General features: G+C 41.6%; 1 protein-coding gene across 1 annotated transcript in view; it reads right to left on the reverse strand.

The window, feature by feature from the left end:
- Positions 1 to 381: 381 nt before the first annotated feature.
- Positions 382 to 15,644, reverse strand: part of LOC124776704 (WD repeat domain phosphoinositide-interacting protein 3) — a 127,454-nt gene continuing 112,191 nt past the window's right edge. The window contains exon 8 of the mRNA XM_047251814.1: positions 382 to 776. Coding sequence (XP_047107770.1) covers positions 670 to 776 — 107 coding nt within the window. The 3' untranslated portion in view covers positions 382 to 669. The remainder of the gene's footprint in view (positions 777 to 15,644) is intronic.

Consider the following 15,644-nt stretch of genomic DNA (forward strand, 5'->3'; position numbering starts at 1 on the left):
CCGCCCCCAGCGAAATGTTTCTGCTGAAAATTGCTTTACTGAGCAGAAGAAAAAGGCACAGATAATAGTTGAATCTTTATGTGAAGATCTCTTACCACCACATCACACAGCTCTATTACCATCATCAATAACACTAAACACTTTCTGTTCTCATTTGTACACTTTTCCAATGATATCAGTTCTCTATGTTTCACTGATATTCTCAACTTTTTCAGTCACTTTTCCCTGCCGTAAACTCTCAACATCAATTTATTGTGAGAGTCTGAACCTAAAAATATTTTTTGAAAAAGTACATGGAGCTGATGTGCATGAAGACACTGATAGTCTAATGACACATTTTACATAAATGCATTCAGTACAAGCTCTCAAACACAAGAACTACAGCTGCAGCACAATGGAATGCAGTTTTCTTCCAGGCTATAAAATAATACCACTTAAAAACCACACACACTCTGATAATTGGGAACTAAGGAACATAAATGCTTGCTTGTCCATCAGGTGAAAGAGAGAGAGACTGGGAAACCTACATAACTATTCAGTGCACCTGATTGCTGAAGTAGCCACATTATCACATAGAAATATTACTCACAACTGATGAGCTCATTCACAATCACAGTCTGAATGCACCTGACTTTTCACAATATTGATGAAGTGCTCATGGTACTTATGTTACAATTTATCATCTGTCATTTCTAAATATTGTGCATATACATCTCTAGAGCATTCACCCTTGTTGTTGAACAGGAACTTGTAGTAACTGCCATCTGCACACACAACTGCAAATCAGAAAAGAAGAGTCACATGAAGGTGTTTCAATTAGAATCTAAATTTTTAAATATGTGGAACTCTGTCTCATTTCTACCATAAACTGCAGTTACAAGAAATTAAAATTTTGTTAAATATTTGTGGCTATCAAGAAGTAGCTGACATGTTGAAACTTACCAGAAAAGCGATGAATTTTTGAATATCATGAATTGGTTATGACAACAGAAAATATAAAATGGCAGATGTACACTAGTCAAAATTCATCTCAGTGGTGCATGCGAGCACCAAAACACACACACACACACACACACACACACACACACACACACACACTCCCCTGCCATTTTTGAAGAGCACAGCCTGTGATCTGTCACACTACTACAATCTTCTGAAGATAATAAACATACATAAAAGATTCCAATTTCTTTTGTGCTCTTGTTTACGATATCTTTAAAATAAATGGTGACTGCCACTTATACAATAGAGAGTCTTGACACTAAGCACCACCTTTCCCCCCCCCACCCCCCTCCCTCTACCCCACCCCCACCCACTCCTGATCATAGAGATGACATTGCTGTTGATGCCTTTGCTGTCTAGGACTCCTGATGAAAGCAGTGCCTCTAATTCTCAATATAAGCTTAATTCCTTTACAATGTGAGGCATCACCTAGTAATCCACAAAATCACAATACTTGATTTACAATACCTTCCATATGTGTGATTATTAGTTTTTAGTATGAGCATAGTTAAAAGCTGAGGTGAAAAAACTAAAGAGAGCTTTGTTAAACAACTGACTGATTTAAGTAATTGTCAGTGTCATGAGAGGAAAGATATGTTTATATTTCTTTGCATGAGTATCTTTACTATGAAAATATGTTTGTATTTCTGGAGCAGTACATAAAATAAGGGATTCACCTACAGTGGATGAATGCATAGTGCACAGTAACACACAACAGAAAACAGCATTCACAACAGCTTTTAAGCACTAGCTCTTTTGCAGAAACAGTATACACATTTACACACACAACCACACAGACACCCAAACACACACTCCCGTGGACACAACAAGACTAACTGGTACTTGATTATTGAAAGCAGTTACCTGAGCGGGTGAAGGGAAGGGTAAAGAGGTATAGATGACACATTGGGCTGCAGATAGGCACAATGAAAAGACTGTCACACATTAAAGTTTTGATCAAGCCTTCATCAGAAAAGAGGTGCGCGCATGTGCATGCGCATGCCCATGCCTATGCCCCCCCCCCCCCTTACACACACACACACACACACACACACACACACACACACACAATCATACAAAAGCCTCCTATCCTCCTGATATGGACTCAGGGACAGGACATCTTATCCTCATTTCTTCACAACCTCAACACCTTCTATGTAAGTCCATCTTTACACTGGATGGTTGCAGGACCTCAGCTTTTCACCATAAAATGTCAAATCAAAACACCTTCGGCCATCTAAATTTCCAGTTTTATTTTATTTTGGTACCAGTTTCAGAGTTGCACTATGCCATTTTCAGGCCCCATAATTCATCCTACATGTCTATCAAAGGGCCTGAAGATGGTGTAGTGTATTGCTGAAACTGCAAGCAAAAATAAAATAAAGCTGGAAATTTAGACAGCTTAAGGTGTTTTGATTTGACATTTCAACACCTTCTCTCCCATCCATTTCACTTTGACCTTCTCAACGCAGAGTGCCACATTTCTGGACATTGAGCACCTCCTCTTTGAGGACTCTCTCCACATTAAGCCCACAAACCACCAACAGTTCCTGCATTTTGACAGTTGCCATCCCTTCCACAACAAAAAAACTGCACCATACAGCCTAACCACCCAGGGACAGTTTTTCTACAGTGACAGCAGCTTCCCTGCCCAGTACACTGTAAGTCTCACAAAGGCCTTCACAGACAGGCTCTATCATCCAGACCTAGTCTGCAAACAGACATCTCATGCCACATATGAACACACCCCAAATCCTGCCCCCCTCCCCACAGGAACCAGCTACAAAAGAGCGCCCCCCTACCCCCAGTCACCAAATACCACAATGAAATAGGGAATAACTGAACCACATCCTTTGTCAGGGCTTGGATTATATATCATCATGCCTTGATAAAGAGGGACATCCTACTCCTCCTAAAGTGGTATTCCACTGCCCCCACAACATCCTAATCCATCCCTATGCCACCTCCAACCTCAACCCCTTGCCACACAGACAGTATCCCTGTGGAAGACCAAGGTGCAAGACCTACCCAATCCACCCACCCAGCACTCCCTATTCCTGTCTTGTCAAAGGCTTAACCTACGCCATCAGAGATTGGGCCAACTGAGAAAGCAGCCGTGTCACGTACCAGCTCTACTGCAATCACTGCTCAACTTTTTATATTGGTAAAACTATGAAAAAGCTATCTATCAGGATGAATAACCACTGCCAAACTGTGGCCAAGAGTAAAGTGAACCACCCTGTTGCACAATATGTAGCTGAACATAAGATGATCGAGTTCAATGGCTGCTTCACATTTCAAGCTATCTGGATCCTCCCTTCCACCACCAGCTTTTCTGAACTACAGAGATGGGAATTAACCTTACAACATATTCTCCACTCCTGAAATCATTCTGACCTCAACCTACAGTAATCTACTCTCTGCAAGCGATCTGTCCCAACAGTTTCTGCCCCCTCTGTCCTATCAACACCTCCCAATTCAAGTCCCCACCTTCACTGCTCACCACTCTCTGCCACTGCACCAATTGACCTTCTCCCCTTCTCTGCTCCTTTCCTTTCCACTCCCCTTTTCCCTTCCCTCCCTCACATCCTCCCCATGCAGCATCAGGTAGCCTTGTCTACTACCTCTAGTCCCTGCCTGCTGCATCAGGCAGCACTGTTCCCTCTTCTGCCATCTCTACCCTGCTACCCCTTCCTCTTCTTACTATGGACTGTTGGTCCCATTCAACATGTTTCAGTTTCAATCTGACATGAGCTGCTAGAGGAAGTTGCTCACCTCATATGCAGTTACATTCGGGCTTAGTGCACACAGATGACCATGGACATTTGTGTGTGAGCTGTGCTTGTGTTAATACATGAGTGTGTCTGAATGCATGTGTTTTCCTCGTTTCTGATTAAGGCTTGGCCGAAAGCTTAATGTGTAACAGTTTTTTTCATTTTGCTTATCTGCAACTCCATGTGTCATCTCTGCAGTGAGTAGCAATCTATTTTTCCACAACAGTAGATATCTTATTATTCTATTAAATGATTTGTCACAAAAATGACATCACGGAAAAAATCTTTCCTCTTTCACAAAATTTTTAAGTATCTTGTTTGGCATTCATTGAATATGCCAACCTTCTGATGCGGCATCGTTCTTCATTTATAATCACAGAGTTTTTAGGGATGGCTCCACTTAAACCAATACAATAGTGACAAACATTCTTGTGTTTGTACAATATCACAATGTGAATTTTCAAGGGAAATCTTTAATTTAAAACAATGGAAAGTGAATGATGTCATAACAATGGAAAGTGCATGATGGAATAGCAACAATCTGTAACAATTCCCTAGTTCCTGTCTACCACCAACCTATCACCTTCTCTGCTTCCACTCCAGCATTACACAAGCCTTCTACACCACTTACGCACCTATTGTCACCCCCCGCCCCGTATGCACATGTGCAGCCCCGGTCCCATATGCACATGTGCAGCTACCCAATGCTGCACCCTGCAGACCTATCCTGTTCCCACCATGTCCCTCCATGCTTCCACAGGCAGCACTTATTATGTCCCCCCCATCCTACCCTGCTATCCTGCCCCTCCCTGACCTGTGCCTTTTCCATACCACCACTACCAACCCCACTTAGATTGCTGTGGTGTGTGTGTGTCCATGTTTTTCTTTTTCAGGAGGACTTTCTTGTTCGAAAGCTTAGCCCCCGTCTTCTTCTTGTGGCTGTCTGTGGTCAGTACGAATCTTTAATTTCTTTAGATAGGGATGATGGTGTAGCTTAATTTTGTCATACATCACTTTCCTGGTGTTTTTATGTGGCAAAACCAAATTGTTAGTCACTTCATATTTTTAATAATATGCATATGAATGGTACTAAATTACACTAAATTATATGCAAATGATACTGGTTTTCAGCCTTTCAGAAAATTTTTAATGAAATTTTCACTTCCATTTCTTTTGATGTGTGCAATGTGTGGATGGATTTACAGCTAGAATTATTGGCCCAAAGTGTGAAATGCAGTTGCTTGACAAAGTCCTTCCTCTTCTGTTATGGAAAAGACCCTCTGCCCATTCCAGCCACAGAGGAAATTGTTGCCCAAGTTCCACTGCTCTTTCAATGTCTCTTCAACCATTCGACATATGAGATGAAATTCCTTCTGGTAATTTTCTTTCCTGCATTCTGTTCAGTGTGAGAGCTATCTTTAATTTCTTTGATTTTACCTCCTATTTCACATATATTCAGGTCCCTCCAAACTAAGTCATTTTTAAAGCTTTTTCATTAATTCAGAAAAGATTTTGACTCAGTGCCACAGCAAAGCTCATTAACCAAATCAAACTAAATTTGAGACTGGATTGGGGATTTCTTGTTAGGGAGGTTGAAGCAAGTTAGTTTGGAAGAAGAATTAATAAATACTAACAGAGAGATAGAGGGGCTGGCCAGTACTTACCTCAGCTCAGTACAGCCGATAGATACACATAAAACAGAACCGAAAATTTACGTTCCTAGCTTTCGGAACAAATGTTCCTTCATCGGGGAGGAGAGAGGGGAAAGAAAGGGAAGAAGGGAAAGGAGATTCAGTTACTCACAACAATCTCCCTAACCCTCACAAACACCAACCACAACAGAACCTTCAACAAACACCCCTCATAGCCAACAAACCTAGCCTAGCCACTCTACTCAATCTCCCCATCCCAGCACATACCCCACACAGACCAAATCTCAACTATAACCACAGTCAAATGCCACATATCACCAGTCCCAATTCAGTCCTAAACCTCTCATCCAGATCCCTCTCTCCTCCAGAGACATCTGTTCTATCAAAAGGCTTAACCTTTAGCCCCACGCCTAAATTCAACCACACTGCCCTGGTTAAAGATCTCCTCTCATTCACCCGGAACCTCAACTGGAAATATCACTTCACTACCCAAACACAGCCCCCAGATACTAGACCCAGTGTTGAACCCTGTCTAGAACAGTTCCGACTGCCTTCTCAAAGGGATCCTCTTCCCCTCCCCCAAAACCATCCCTTGCAGACATTTCAGGAATTCCTCACATCCAGTGTTGCCTCCCAGTCCTTCTTGAAGAACATCCCAACAACCCCCAACATCACCCCAGCTGAATCCCGTGCCATTAAGGAGCTGAAAATAGACCGCTCTATTGTCATCCTCCCGGCGGATAAAGGCTCCACAACTGTCGTACTTGACCGTGTGGAGTATGTGGCAGAAGAACTGCGTCAACTCTCCGACACCTCAACCTACAAAGCTGTTACCCAGGATCCCATTCCCTCCATCCAGACTGAGCTGCAAAAAATCCTAAAAATCCTAGGTCCCTCACAAGGCCTCACAATGGCTTCCATAGACTTACTCACTCCACCTGAGCCACGTACCCCTACCTTCTACCTATTACCCAAAATCCACAAAGAGAACCATCCTGGCCGTCCCATTGTGGCAGGCTTCAAAGCCCCAACCGAACGTATCTCAGCTCTGGTAGACCAGCACCTCCAACCTATCACCCGCAGACTCCCATCCTACATCAAAGACACAAACCACTTGCTAGAACGCCTCAAATCCATTCCCACTCCTCTCCCACCTGAAACCTTTCTTGTCACCATAGATGCTACATCCCTTTACACAAACATCCCACATACCCATGGTCTCTCTGCCCTTGAGCACTACCTCTCCCAATGCCCACCCGAAGATCTTACAAAAACCTCATTCCTTATCACACTTACCAACTTCATCCTCACCCATAATTACTTACCCAGACCTACAAACAAATCAGGGGAACGGCCATGGGAACCAGGATGGCTCCGTCCTATGCCAACCTCTTCATGGGCCGCATGGAGGAGGCTTTCCTGAAGACCCAACAGCTGCTTCCCCTGGCCTGGTATAGGTTTATAGATGACATCTTTGTGGTCTGGACTCATGGTGAAGAAACACTCCTTAATTTCCTCCATAACCTCAACTCCTTTTCGAATCTGAATTTCACCTGGTCCTTCTCCAAAACCCAAGCCACCTTCCTGGATGTTGACCTTCATCTTGTTGAAGCTCACATCCACACCTCTGTCCATATCAAACCCACAAACAAACAACAGTACCTTCACTTTGATAGCTGCCATCCTTTCCACATCAAACGCTCCCTTCCCTACAGCCTAGGTATTCGTGGCAAACGTATCTGCTCCAGTGACGAATCCCTCAACAATTACACCAATAACCTGACCAATGCTTTCCTCTCCCGCAACTATCCTGCAGACCTTGTCCGCAAACAGATTTCCCGAGCAATACATTCCTCCCCATCCAACAACAATGTTCCTACCCCAAGACCACACAGAAGCATCCCCCTTGTCACCCAATATTATCCTGGCCTCGAAAACATCAACAAATTACTCCGCCAGGGATATGACTTTCTCAAGTCAACCCCTGAAATGAGATCATCCCTTGACAAAATTCTCCCCACACCACCCAGAGTTGCCTTTCGTCGCCCCTCTAACCTCCGTAACATCCTTGTTAAACCCTACAATATTCCCAGACTACCTTCCCCACCCAGCGGTTCCTACCCCTGTAACCGACCCCGCTGCAAAACCTGCCCCATGCATCCCCACACAACCACCTACTCCAGCCCCGCTACTGGTAAAACATACACAATTCAAGGCAGGGCCACGTGTGAAACTACACGTCATTTATCAACTGACATGCCTGCACTGCACAGCCTTTTACATCGGCATGACAACAACTAAACTGGCTGAGCGCATGAACGGACACAGACGAACTGTCCGCCTAGGCGATGCCCAATACCCAGTAGCGGAGCATGCCCTCCAGCATAATTCTAGGGACCTAGGAACCTGCTACACCGTATGTGCCATTTGGCTTCTCCCACCCAACACCAGTCCCTCTGAACTGCGGAGATGGGAACTTGCACTCCAACACATCCTTTCATCCTGTCATCCCCCTGGACTGAACCTACGTTAAACAACCTCAATCCCATTTACTCTTCAGTCTTCTCCTCTTTCCCTTTCCTCTTTAGCCATTCATGCATCTTTTCATCCTACATAGTTGTGTTTATCTTTATACTATATACCTCTTTACTTCTGTATGCATCCTCTTTGGTTTGAAGCTGGCACAGTACTTACAGTAGAATATCTTTGGCTTCCCTCTGACAACCATGCCTCCATCCTTGCTACCCTCCCTATTTTCCTTTCCCTGTTGCTTCATAACCTGGGTTGTGAGTAACTGAATCTCCTTTCCCTTCTTCCCTTTCTTTCCCCTCTCTCCTCCCCGATGAAGGAACATTTGTTCCGAAAGCTAGGAACGTAAATTTTCGGTTCTGTTTTATGTGTTTTATGTGTATCTATCGGCTGTACTGAGCTGAGGTAAGTACTGGCCAGCCCCTCTATCTCTTTGTTAGTATTTGTTTCACATATCATATGAGATTTTCCATTAATCATTTAGAAGAATTAATAAACACAGGTGTGCACCAGGAAAGGTTTTGGGACCCTTACTGTTCATGCTGCATATTATTAATTTGGCAGACAATAATAATAGTAATCTCAGAGTTCTCGCCGGTGTTGGAATAGTGAACAAAGATACACCATCTGCAAAAAGCTTGATGACATGTTAAATGGTGCAAAGACTAGCAACTTGTTTAAAATGTTCAGAAATGTTAAAAGCGCATGCACACACAAGGTAAAGTTAAATGGCTTGTTCCATGTACAACCTTGTACTTATTCAGTTTGTGACACATCTTGTTCAGCCAGTCTTGGTCTTTTATGCAAAATTTCTTGTTATATACTGAGCAAATCTGTTGAAAATAATACACAGATCTCTGAAGGCCATCCTCAGCTCCTGAAGAAGCTGGTTAAGAGGCTTGCATACGTGCACTGCCTGGTGAATGAAATAAGCATAATAAGAAATCTTCCCCAAAAGACTGGGTTCCTTCAGCTTCTTAACTGCTAGCAGGCCTGACAATAGACTCAATGTTGTCACCAGTGAGGATGAGACCACCTTTACTAAGCAGATGAACCAAACAATGCACCTTTGTGGAGAAAAATCTGCACTTTTCTAGCTTGCTATTTTCCAGGAGGCATTGGAAAACCATCTCAAGGTTCTGTAAATGAACCTCCTGCACATAGGGCCCTTGACCCAGATGTCATCAAGGTAATGTTCTGAATCAATTGTTCCAAATATCATAGGTAAATTCCTGGCACAGATGAGATTTCAAAATGCAAGTGATTAAATTGATAAAGCAAAAAAGGGAAGATGAGGAAGAGGCAAGTCTGAGAAACTGTGTCCAATAGTAATGGCCGGTGTACGAACCTGCGACACATTGTTGACTGTTTGTTTAAAATCACTGCAAAGGCACATGGCACCATCGGGCTTCTGAATTACCACCAAAGGGATGGTCTACTGACTCGACAAAACAGAATGAACACACCCTGAATGTGCCAACATTGCAGTGCAGCCTTTACCATGGTGACAAAACTTTGGGAGCACCAACAGCTTAGGAGAAATATGTGCCTCAAAATTTTCTGCCTGGCTATACGTACTCTCAAGCAGCAGGCTGTAGGGCCGCAGTAAGAAGTCCAAATCATGAAAAGGAATGGAGAAACTAAATGCACTTTGTCCATGGTCTGAAGGCCAAAAACAGAAAATGCGTCAAATCTAAAGATATTTTGCACCAATGGTGAATTGACTATTAACAATGTAAGTTACCACTAGACATTTTATTAACACGAGGATACGGAGAACTGCCCTTGCAAGGGTATGCACTGTTTACTTTAAGACGCAACCTAATGGAGTTGATCTTGTAACTCTGGGCACCCCAAGATCCCTGTATGTCACACATCTGACAGTATACCCCACATATGGCCTTCACATGCAGACAGTCTGGACGAAAATGCAACAAATGACAGTCAGGGCATGACCAGTGGCTCGCCCAATGAGTGGAAGGAGAACAATGCCGAGGACTCACGAGTGCTTATGTGCTTCCATAATTCATCTGCAAGAGAGTGATTGCCTGTCAACAGTTTTTGCTAATTTTCACATAAAAAACTAAAAACTTAAATAATGCTTAAGCTGTTTCCAGCCAGTAAGAAAGTACAAACTAACAACATGGCCGTATCTTTTAGGCCATGGTGATAGCTGTTATGTATAGTACATGTCTTTCTCTCAATATTGCATATTTTAGGCCAGATATATTATTAGTATGGGAAAGAAGAAGAATACTGTTTGCATAAAGGTCAACAGGATGTTATCTTCATGGAAATAATTATATGAAAAGGAGCTGACATGACTACTCAACAGGAATACTCCATGTCTTGTAACCCTGCTACACATATCAATACTGTCGATAAATCTCACAATACCTAAATACACTGCAGTCACTCTGAGCAGTGAGCATCACAGCATCTCTGGCTGGCAGGTTGCACAGGCAGTAGCTCGGCCAATCAAAGGCCAAGTGGCTGCAGGCAAAATCTCACTTCTGTTTGCCAGTTGATGCATTCCTTGCCGTGGACAACTGAAGTATTGCCAATAACTCTGCGTGACACTTTATTCTTTGGACTTCCAGTATTATGACTGGGCCTGCTGGTAATCTGTGTGTAAGTGACTGTCTTCTGGCTGCTATGAAGTTCTTTTCCAGTGGACTGTTTGATCAGTTGGCTAAGTGATTCATTTCTGCCAACGGAAACTACAGGCTGGAATATCAACAATACTACAAAGAGAATAGATTGCTAGTCACCATAAAGATCACCCACTGAGGGTAGCACTCTATCCTTTTCCTAGTATGATTGGTTGAATTCTGCCTCACCTATGAGCAGTTTCCACCGCAGTATTTCAAACTGTGCCTACATAACTGTTTTCATTTGCAGTCCTGAGAACTTCTCAAGATCAATAACTTTTTTCAAACGATGTTGAAGTGTATTTAGCAAGTGTTAATAAATGTCTTTTGTGCTGTAAATTGGGTACTATAAATCTATGAATGGTCTGGTCAAGTCATTGAAATACTTGCTTGGCAAAACAATAATTTATTATTAGAACTGGTTCATGACATGGCAAAGTTTTAGCTGTAACAGTGACGTGTTGCACTCATTTTACTTAAAACTTACAACAACAAAAACTTCATTGTCACACTCTAAAAACATTGCTTCACGGAAAACTGTTAGGTTATGACTAACTCTCAGAATGGTATACAAGATCAGCCCAGCTTCATGTTACCGTACAGCGCTGTAAATAATTTACCCAAATGATGAATCACTAAAAACAATATGAAATCAGAAAAAAAATTCACTAACAAGTTTAATATCATAAATAATTTGGGGATTTATACTATCATGAGTCGAGGTGCTTTTTCCGTTATTGTTGTTGTTACTGTTATCGTTGTGAACTTTGGTCTGCAGATTAGTGCAATTTAGCTTTAGGTGTTAGTATATCCTGTGCAAGCCTCTACATCTCTGCACAACAACTGCAACCTACATCCACTCAAACTTGCTCACTGTAGTCAAGACTACATTTCCCTCAATGTTTACCTCCTCACATGCCCCTCCATCACCAAACTGACTATTCACTGATGCCTCAGGGTGTACCTTATCAACTGCTCCCTTCTTTCCATCAAGTTAATTCCCCTCTTTTCTTTTTTATTCTCTCCACTTCAGCCACTGTCTGTTATTTTACTGCCAAAATAGCAAAATTCATGTACTACTTTTGGTGTCTCATTTGCTAATCTAATTCCCTCAGCACCTTCTAATTTAATTTGATTATCCACTCTCTCTCTCTCTCTCTCTCTCTCTCTCTCTCTCTCTCTCTCTCTCTCTCTCTCTCTTTTAATACCATGAATCTCATAATCTGTTTTCTGGAAGCTATTCATTCCATTTAAGTGTTCTTCCAAGTCTTTTACCATCTCAGACAACTGCAATGTCATCTGCAAACCTCATGATTTTTATTTCTTCTAGCTGAAAATCAATATGCTTCCAGAATTTTTCTTTGGATTCCTTCATAGCTTTCTCTGTGTACAGACTGAACAACATGACAGATAGGCTGCAACCATGTATCACTTCTTTCTCAACTACCACTTCATTTTTAAGTTCACTGACTCTATATACCCGCAGTCTTCTTTCTGTACAAGTTGTAGATAATCTTTTGTTCCCTGTATTTTATCCCTGACACCTGCAGAATTTTGAAGAGTGTATTGCAGGCAACTCTCCTAATAACTTTCTCTAAATCTACAAAGGCTATACACTAAGGAGTGCCTTACCTGAACCTACTTCCTTAAGAGGTCATAAGCTCACTATTCTCCCATGTGTTTCCACATTCTGTAAAACCCAAACTTATCTTCCCTCAGATTGGTTTCAACCAGTTTTTCCACTCTTTTGTACATAATTCACATCAGTATTTTTCAACCATGATGAAATTGATGGTTCTGTATGATTCAAAATTGTCATTCTTTGAAAATGGGATTATTACAGTCTTCTTGATATGTGGGGGCATTCCATTTTACGTCTCATATCTTGCATACAGTTGGTATAGTTTTGTCATGATGGGTTCTCTGAGGGGCTCTTCTGAGAGAATGTTGTCCAGTCTAGTTTCCCTGTTTCTACTCAGGACATTCAGTGTTCTATTAAATTCTTTTCACACTACCATATCTTCCATCACTTTCCACAATACTGTCTTGAAGTTTATTTATTTTGTATCACGTTTCTTTAAATTACTTTCATCTTTCAGCCTTCCCTTCTTTGCTAAGCACTGGCTTGGTATCTGGTCTCTTGATATTCTTATAGCTGCTTCTCTTATCTTCAAAAGTTTCTTTAATTTTCCTGTTGATGACATCTATCTTTCAGGTGGTCAGGTGGTCAGGCATGCTTCTACAACTTTTCAAATCTCTTCTAGCAGTTCCTGCTTTGCCGTTTTACACTCCCTGTTGATCACATTCTTTACACATCTGTATTCCTTTCACATGCTTTATTTGCTCTATTTTTATATTTCCTTATTTTACCAGTTAAATAAATTTCTTATTGTGTCAATGAACTTTTTAAATTATTTTGTGAATATCTCACGTGTTATCCAAAAATTTCTATTGGATCTTGTCTTTTTTTCCTACTTGGTTGCCTGCTGCCTTCGGAATTCTGTAACCTTCTGGTTCTTTCAATGTATTCAGGCCCTATGTTCTTAATTTCCTACCCACTGTTTAAAAAAACCCTGAACAGGTATTTATTGAGCCCAGATTAATTATTAAATATATATGGAGGATTTATGATGAAGAAAAGCCTAAAGAACAAGAAATATTGTTTCTCATCTGCCTGACTGACTTAAGTTTTAATAACAGAAACAATTGCTTGGAAATGACCAAATATATCAAAAGAAAAAAGTTAAGAGAAAAAGTTAACTCAGAGAAGGATTTTTCCATTTTATTGGAGGAAAAACAAGGGTTCTTACTACATTATTCACTGGTTAAACTACCTAAACTCCTAAGATATGTGATCAAGCTGTCTATGACACAAAGCAGATGCACTGTTACACTTTCGATGCCGTGAACTGTTGATCATAAGACTGCAGTGATACAAAAACCTAAGCTGTCTGATGAAAGAGCATATGCAAAATAAAAAAATGTAAGTCCAGAATGGCATAATGACAATATTGTGAAAAGGACAGATTGGTACTCGCCATAGAGAAGTGGTGATGAGTTGCAGACAGGAACAACAAAAAGGCACCACTGTGTCTGACAGCAGCCAGAGACAGAGGCCATGTGCATGCTTGTGCGAATATTTTCTACATCAGAAGAAGGTCTTTTGGACAAAAGCTTAGTACACTGCAGCTTTTTGTTGTGCCCACCTATGACTCAATGTTTCCTCTGTCGGTGAATAGCAATCTATCCTTTTCATTATACTGTCAAAATAGCATGTGCTGCATACAATGATTTTCAGTCACATCCAGACCAATAAGCCTCACCGCAGACAGACATTCAAGGCAAAACGAAAACATAACTATGTCATCAATGTGTTACAAATTACTTTTTGATGTACTGGCTGTAATAGAAAATGTTTTAGTGCAAGTACATGGCAACATTAACAGAAACACAGACAACAGAAAGTAGGGATAATTATGTACTATTCCAAACCTAATGGGAAAAGACAGCAAGTGATAGCCTATTCAATTATAATTGTAATGAATTTCAGGTCTATTTGCCCTCTAAGTGCATGTTCCGGATGTATGATTTAGTGAAGCTGGGGCTTCACAACTAAGAAAGAATTACGGTAAAATGTTCCAAAGTTGGCACATCTGAGGCTGATCCCTCTGGTAGGTTCTCAGAGTCATCCATGGAAGAAATAAAATTGACATCGTAAACCAATGTATATGTTTTGCATATGAGATGCCACAGCAATTCATGTTTGTGACATGTAAAGACTGCTAATGTATGAAACTGAGAATACTTGAAAATATTACATGAAGTAATCTTAATTATTACTATGAGTATAACAGTGAAATAGGACAGACCGCATAAAGGAGGCAATGAGTGGCAGACAGGTACATTTAAAGGTAGACTAAGCTATTAAACCAAATTCTTAGTCAAGAAATTCAGGCCTCAACTCAACGACCAGATATGGTCATTTGTGTGTGTGTGTGGGGGGGGGGGGGGTGGAGGGGGGGAGAGAGGGAGAGAGGGAGAGAGAGAGAGAGAGAGAGAGAGAGGGAGAGGGAGAGGGAGAGAGAGAGGGGGGGAGAGGGAGAGAGAGGGGGGGGGGAAAGGGAGAGAGAGGGAGGGAGGGAGAGAGAGAGAGAGAGAGAGAGAGAGAGAGAGAGAGACTGACTGACTTAGACTTTGCCTGATAGCTTAGTCTACTTTTAAACGTGGTTGTCTGCCGCTCAACATCATCTACCTTCTACATGAGGAGTAGCATTCTACCCTATTTCACGGTTGATTCATCCTTGATTTTTCATTGTTTAATATGAATGTACTTGTCCACCCACTGGGAAAGTTATTGCCTGAAATGTGTAAATTTCCCAAAGTCATCATTTGAAAATTACAGGAATATCTTACATTCATAGACAAAGCATTGGTTGCTGATGTCAGCATTTTTATGTTAATCAAACAATGGAAAATACAGGCTGGAATGTAACAATATTATGAAAACGATAGTTGCAACTCACCATATACAAGAGATGCTATGTTGCAGATAGGCACACCAAAAGGGCTGCTGGGAAGTGAGCTTCCAGCTAACAAGACCTTTTTCAAAAATGGGCAAAACACGCGGGCATGCGCACGCACACACATGGAAATGCAACTCACACACACATGACCAGTCCCTGGGAGCTGATGCCAAAGACTGTGGCCGTACGTGTGTGAGCTGCATTTTGGTGTGTGTGTGTGTGTGTGTGTGTGTACATAGTCAATTTTCAACAAAGGCCTTGTTGGCCAAAAGTTCACTTTTTACTATCTTTTTATTGTGCCCATCTGCGACTCAGCATCTGCGCTATATGGTGAGTAAAACTATCCTTTTCATAATATTTTTTTGTTAACAGCTTAATATAGGGGTCATCTTAATTCTCAGATGAAGCATTGGCTGTTGAGTTCACGTGCAGATTGGGCAATTTTGGAGATGTGGGTGAAATGAATTGCAGTTACATCAACTTGGACGAATGTATGGAGGTTAGTGGCAAGCA

The sequence above is a fragment of the Schistocerca piceifrons genome, chromosome 2, assembly GCF_021461385.2.
Source record: "Schistocerca piceifrons isolate TAMUIC-IGC-003096 chromosome 2, iqSchPice1.1, whole genome shotgun sequence".
NCBI lineage: Eukaryota > Metazoa > Arthropoda > Insecta > Orthoptera > Acrididae > Schistocerca > Schistocerca piceifrons.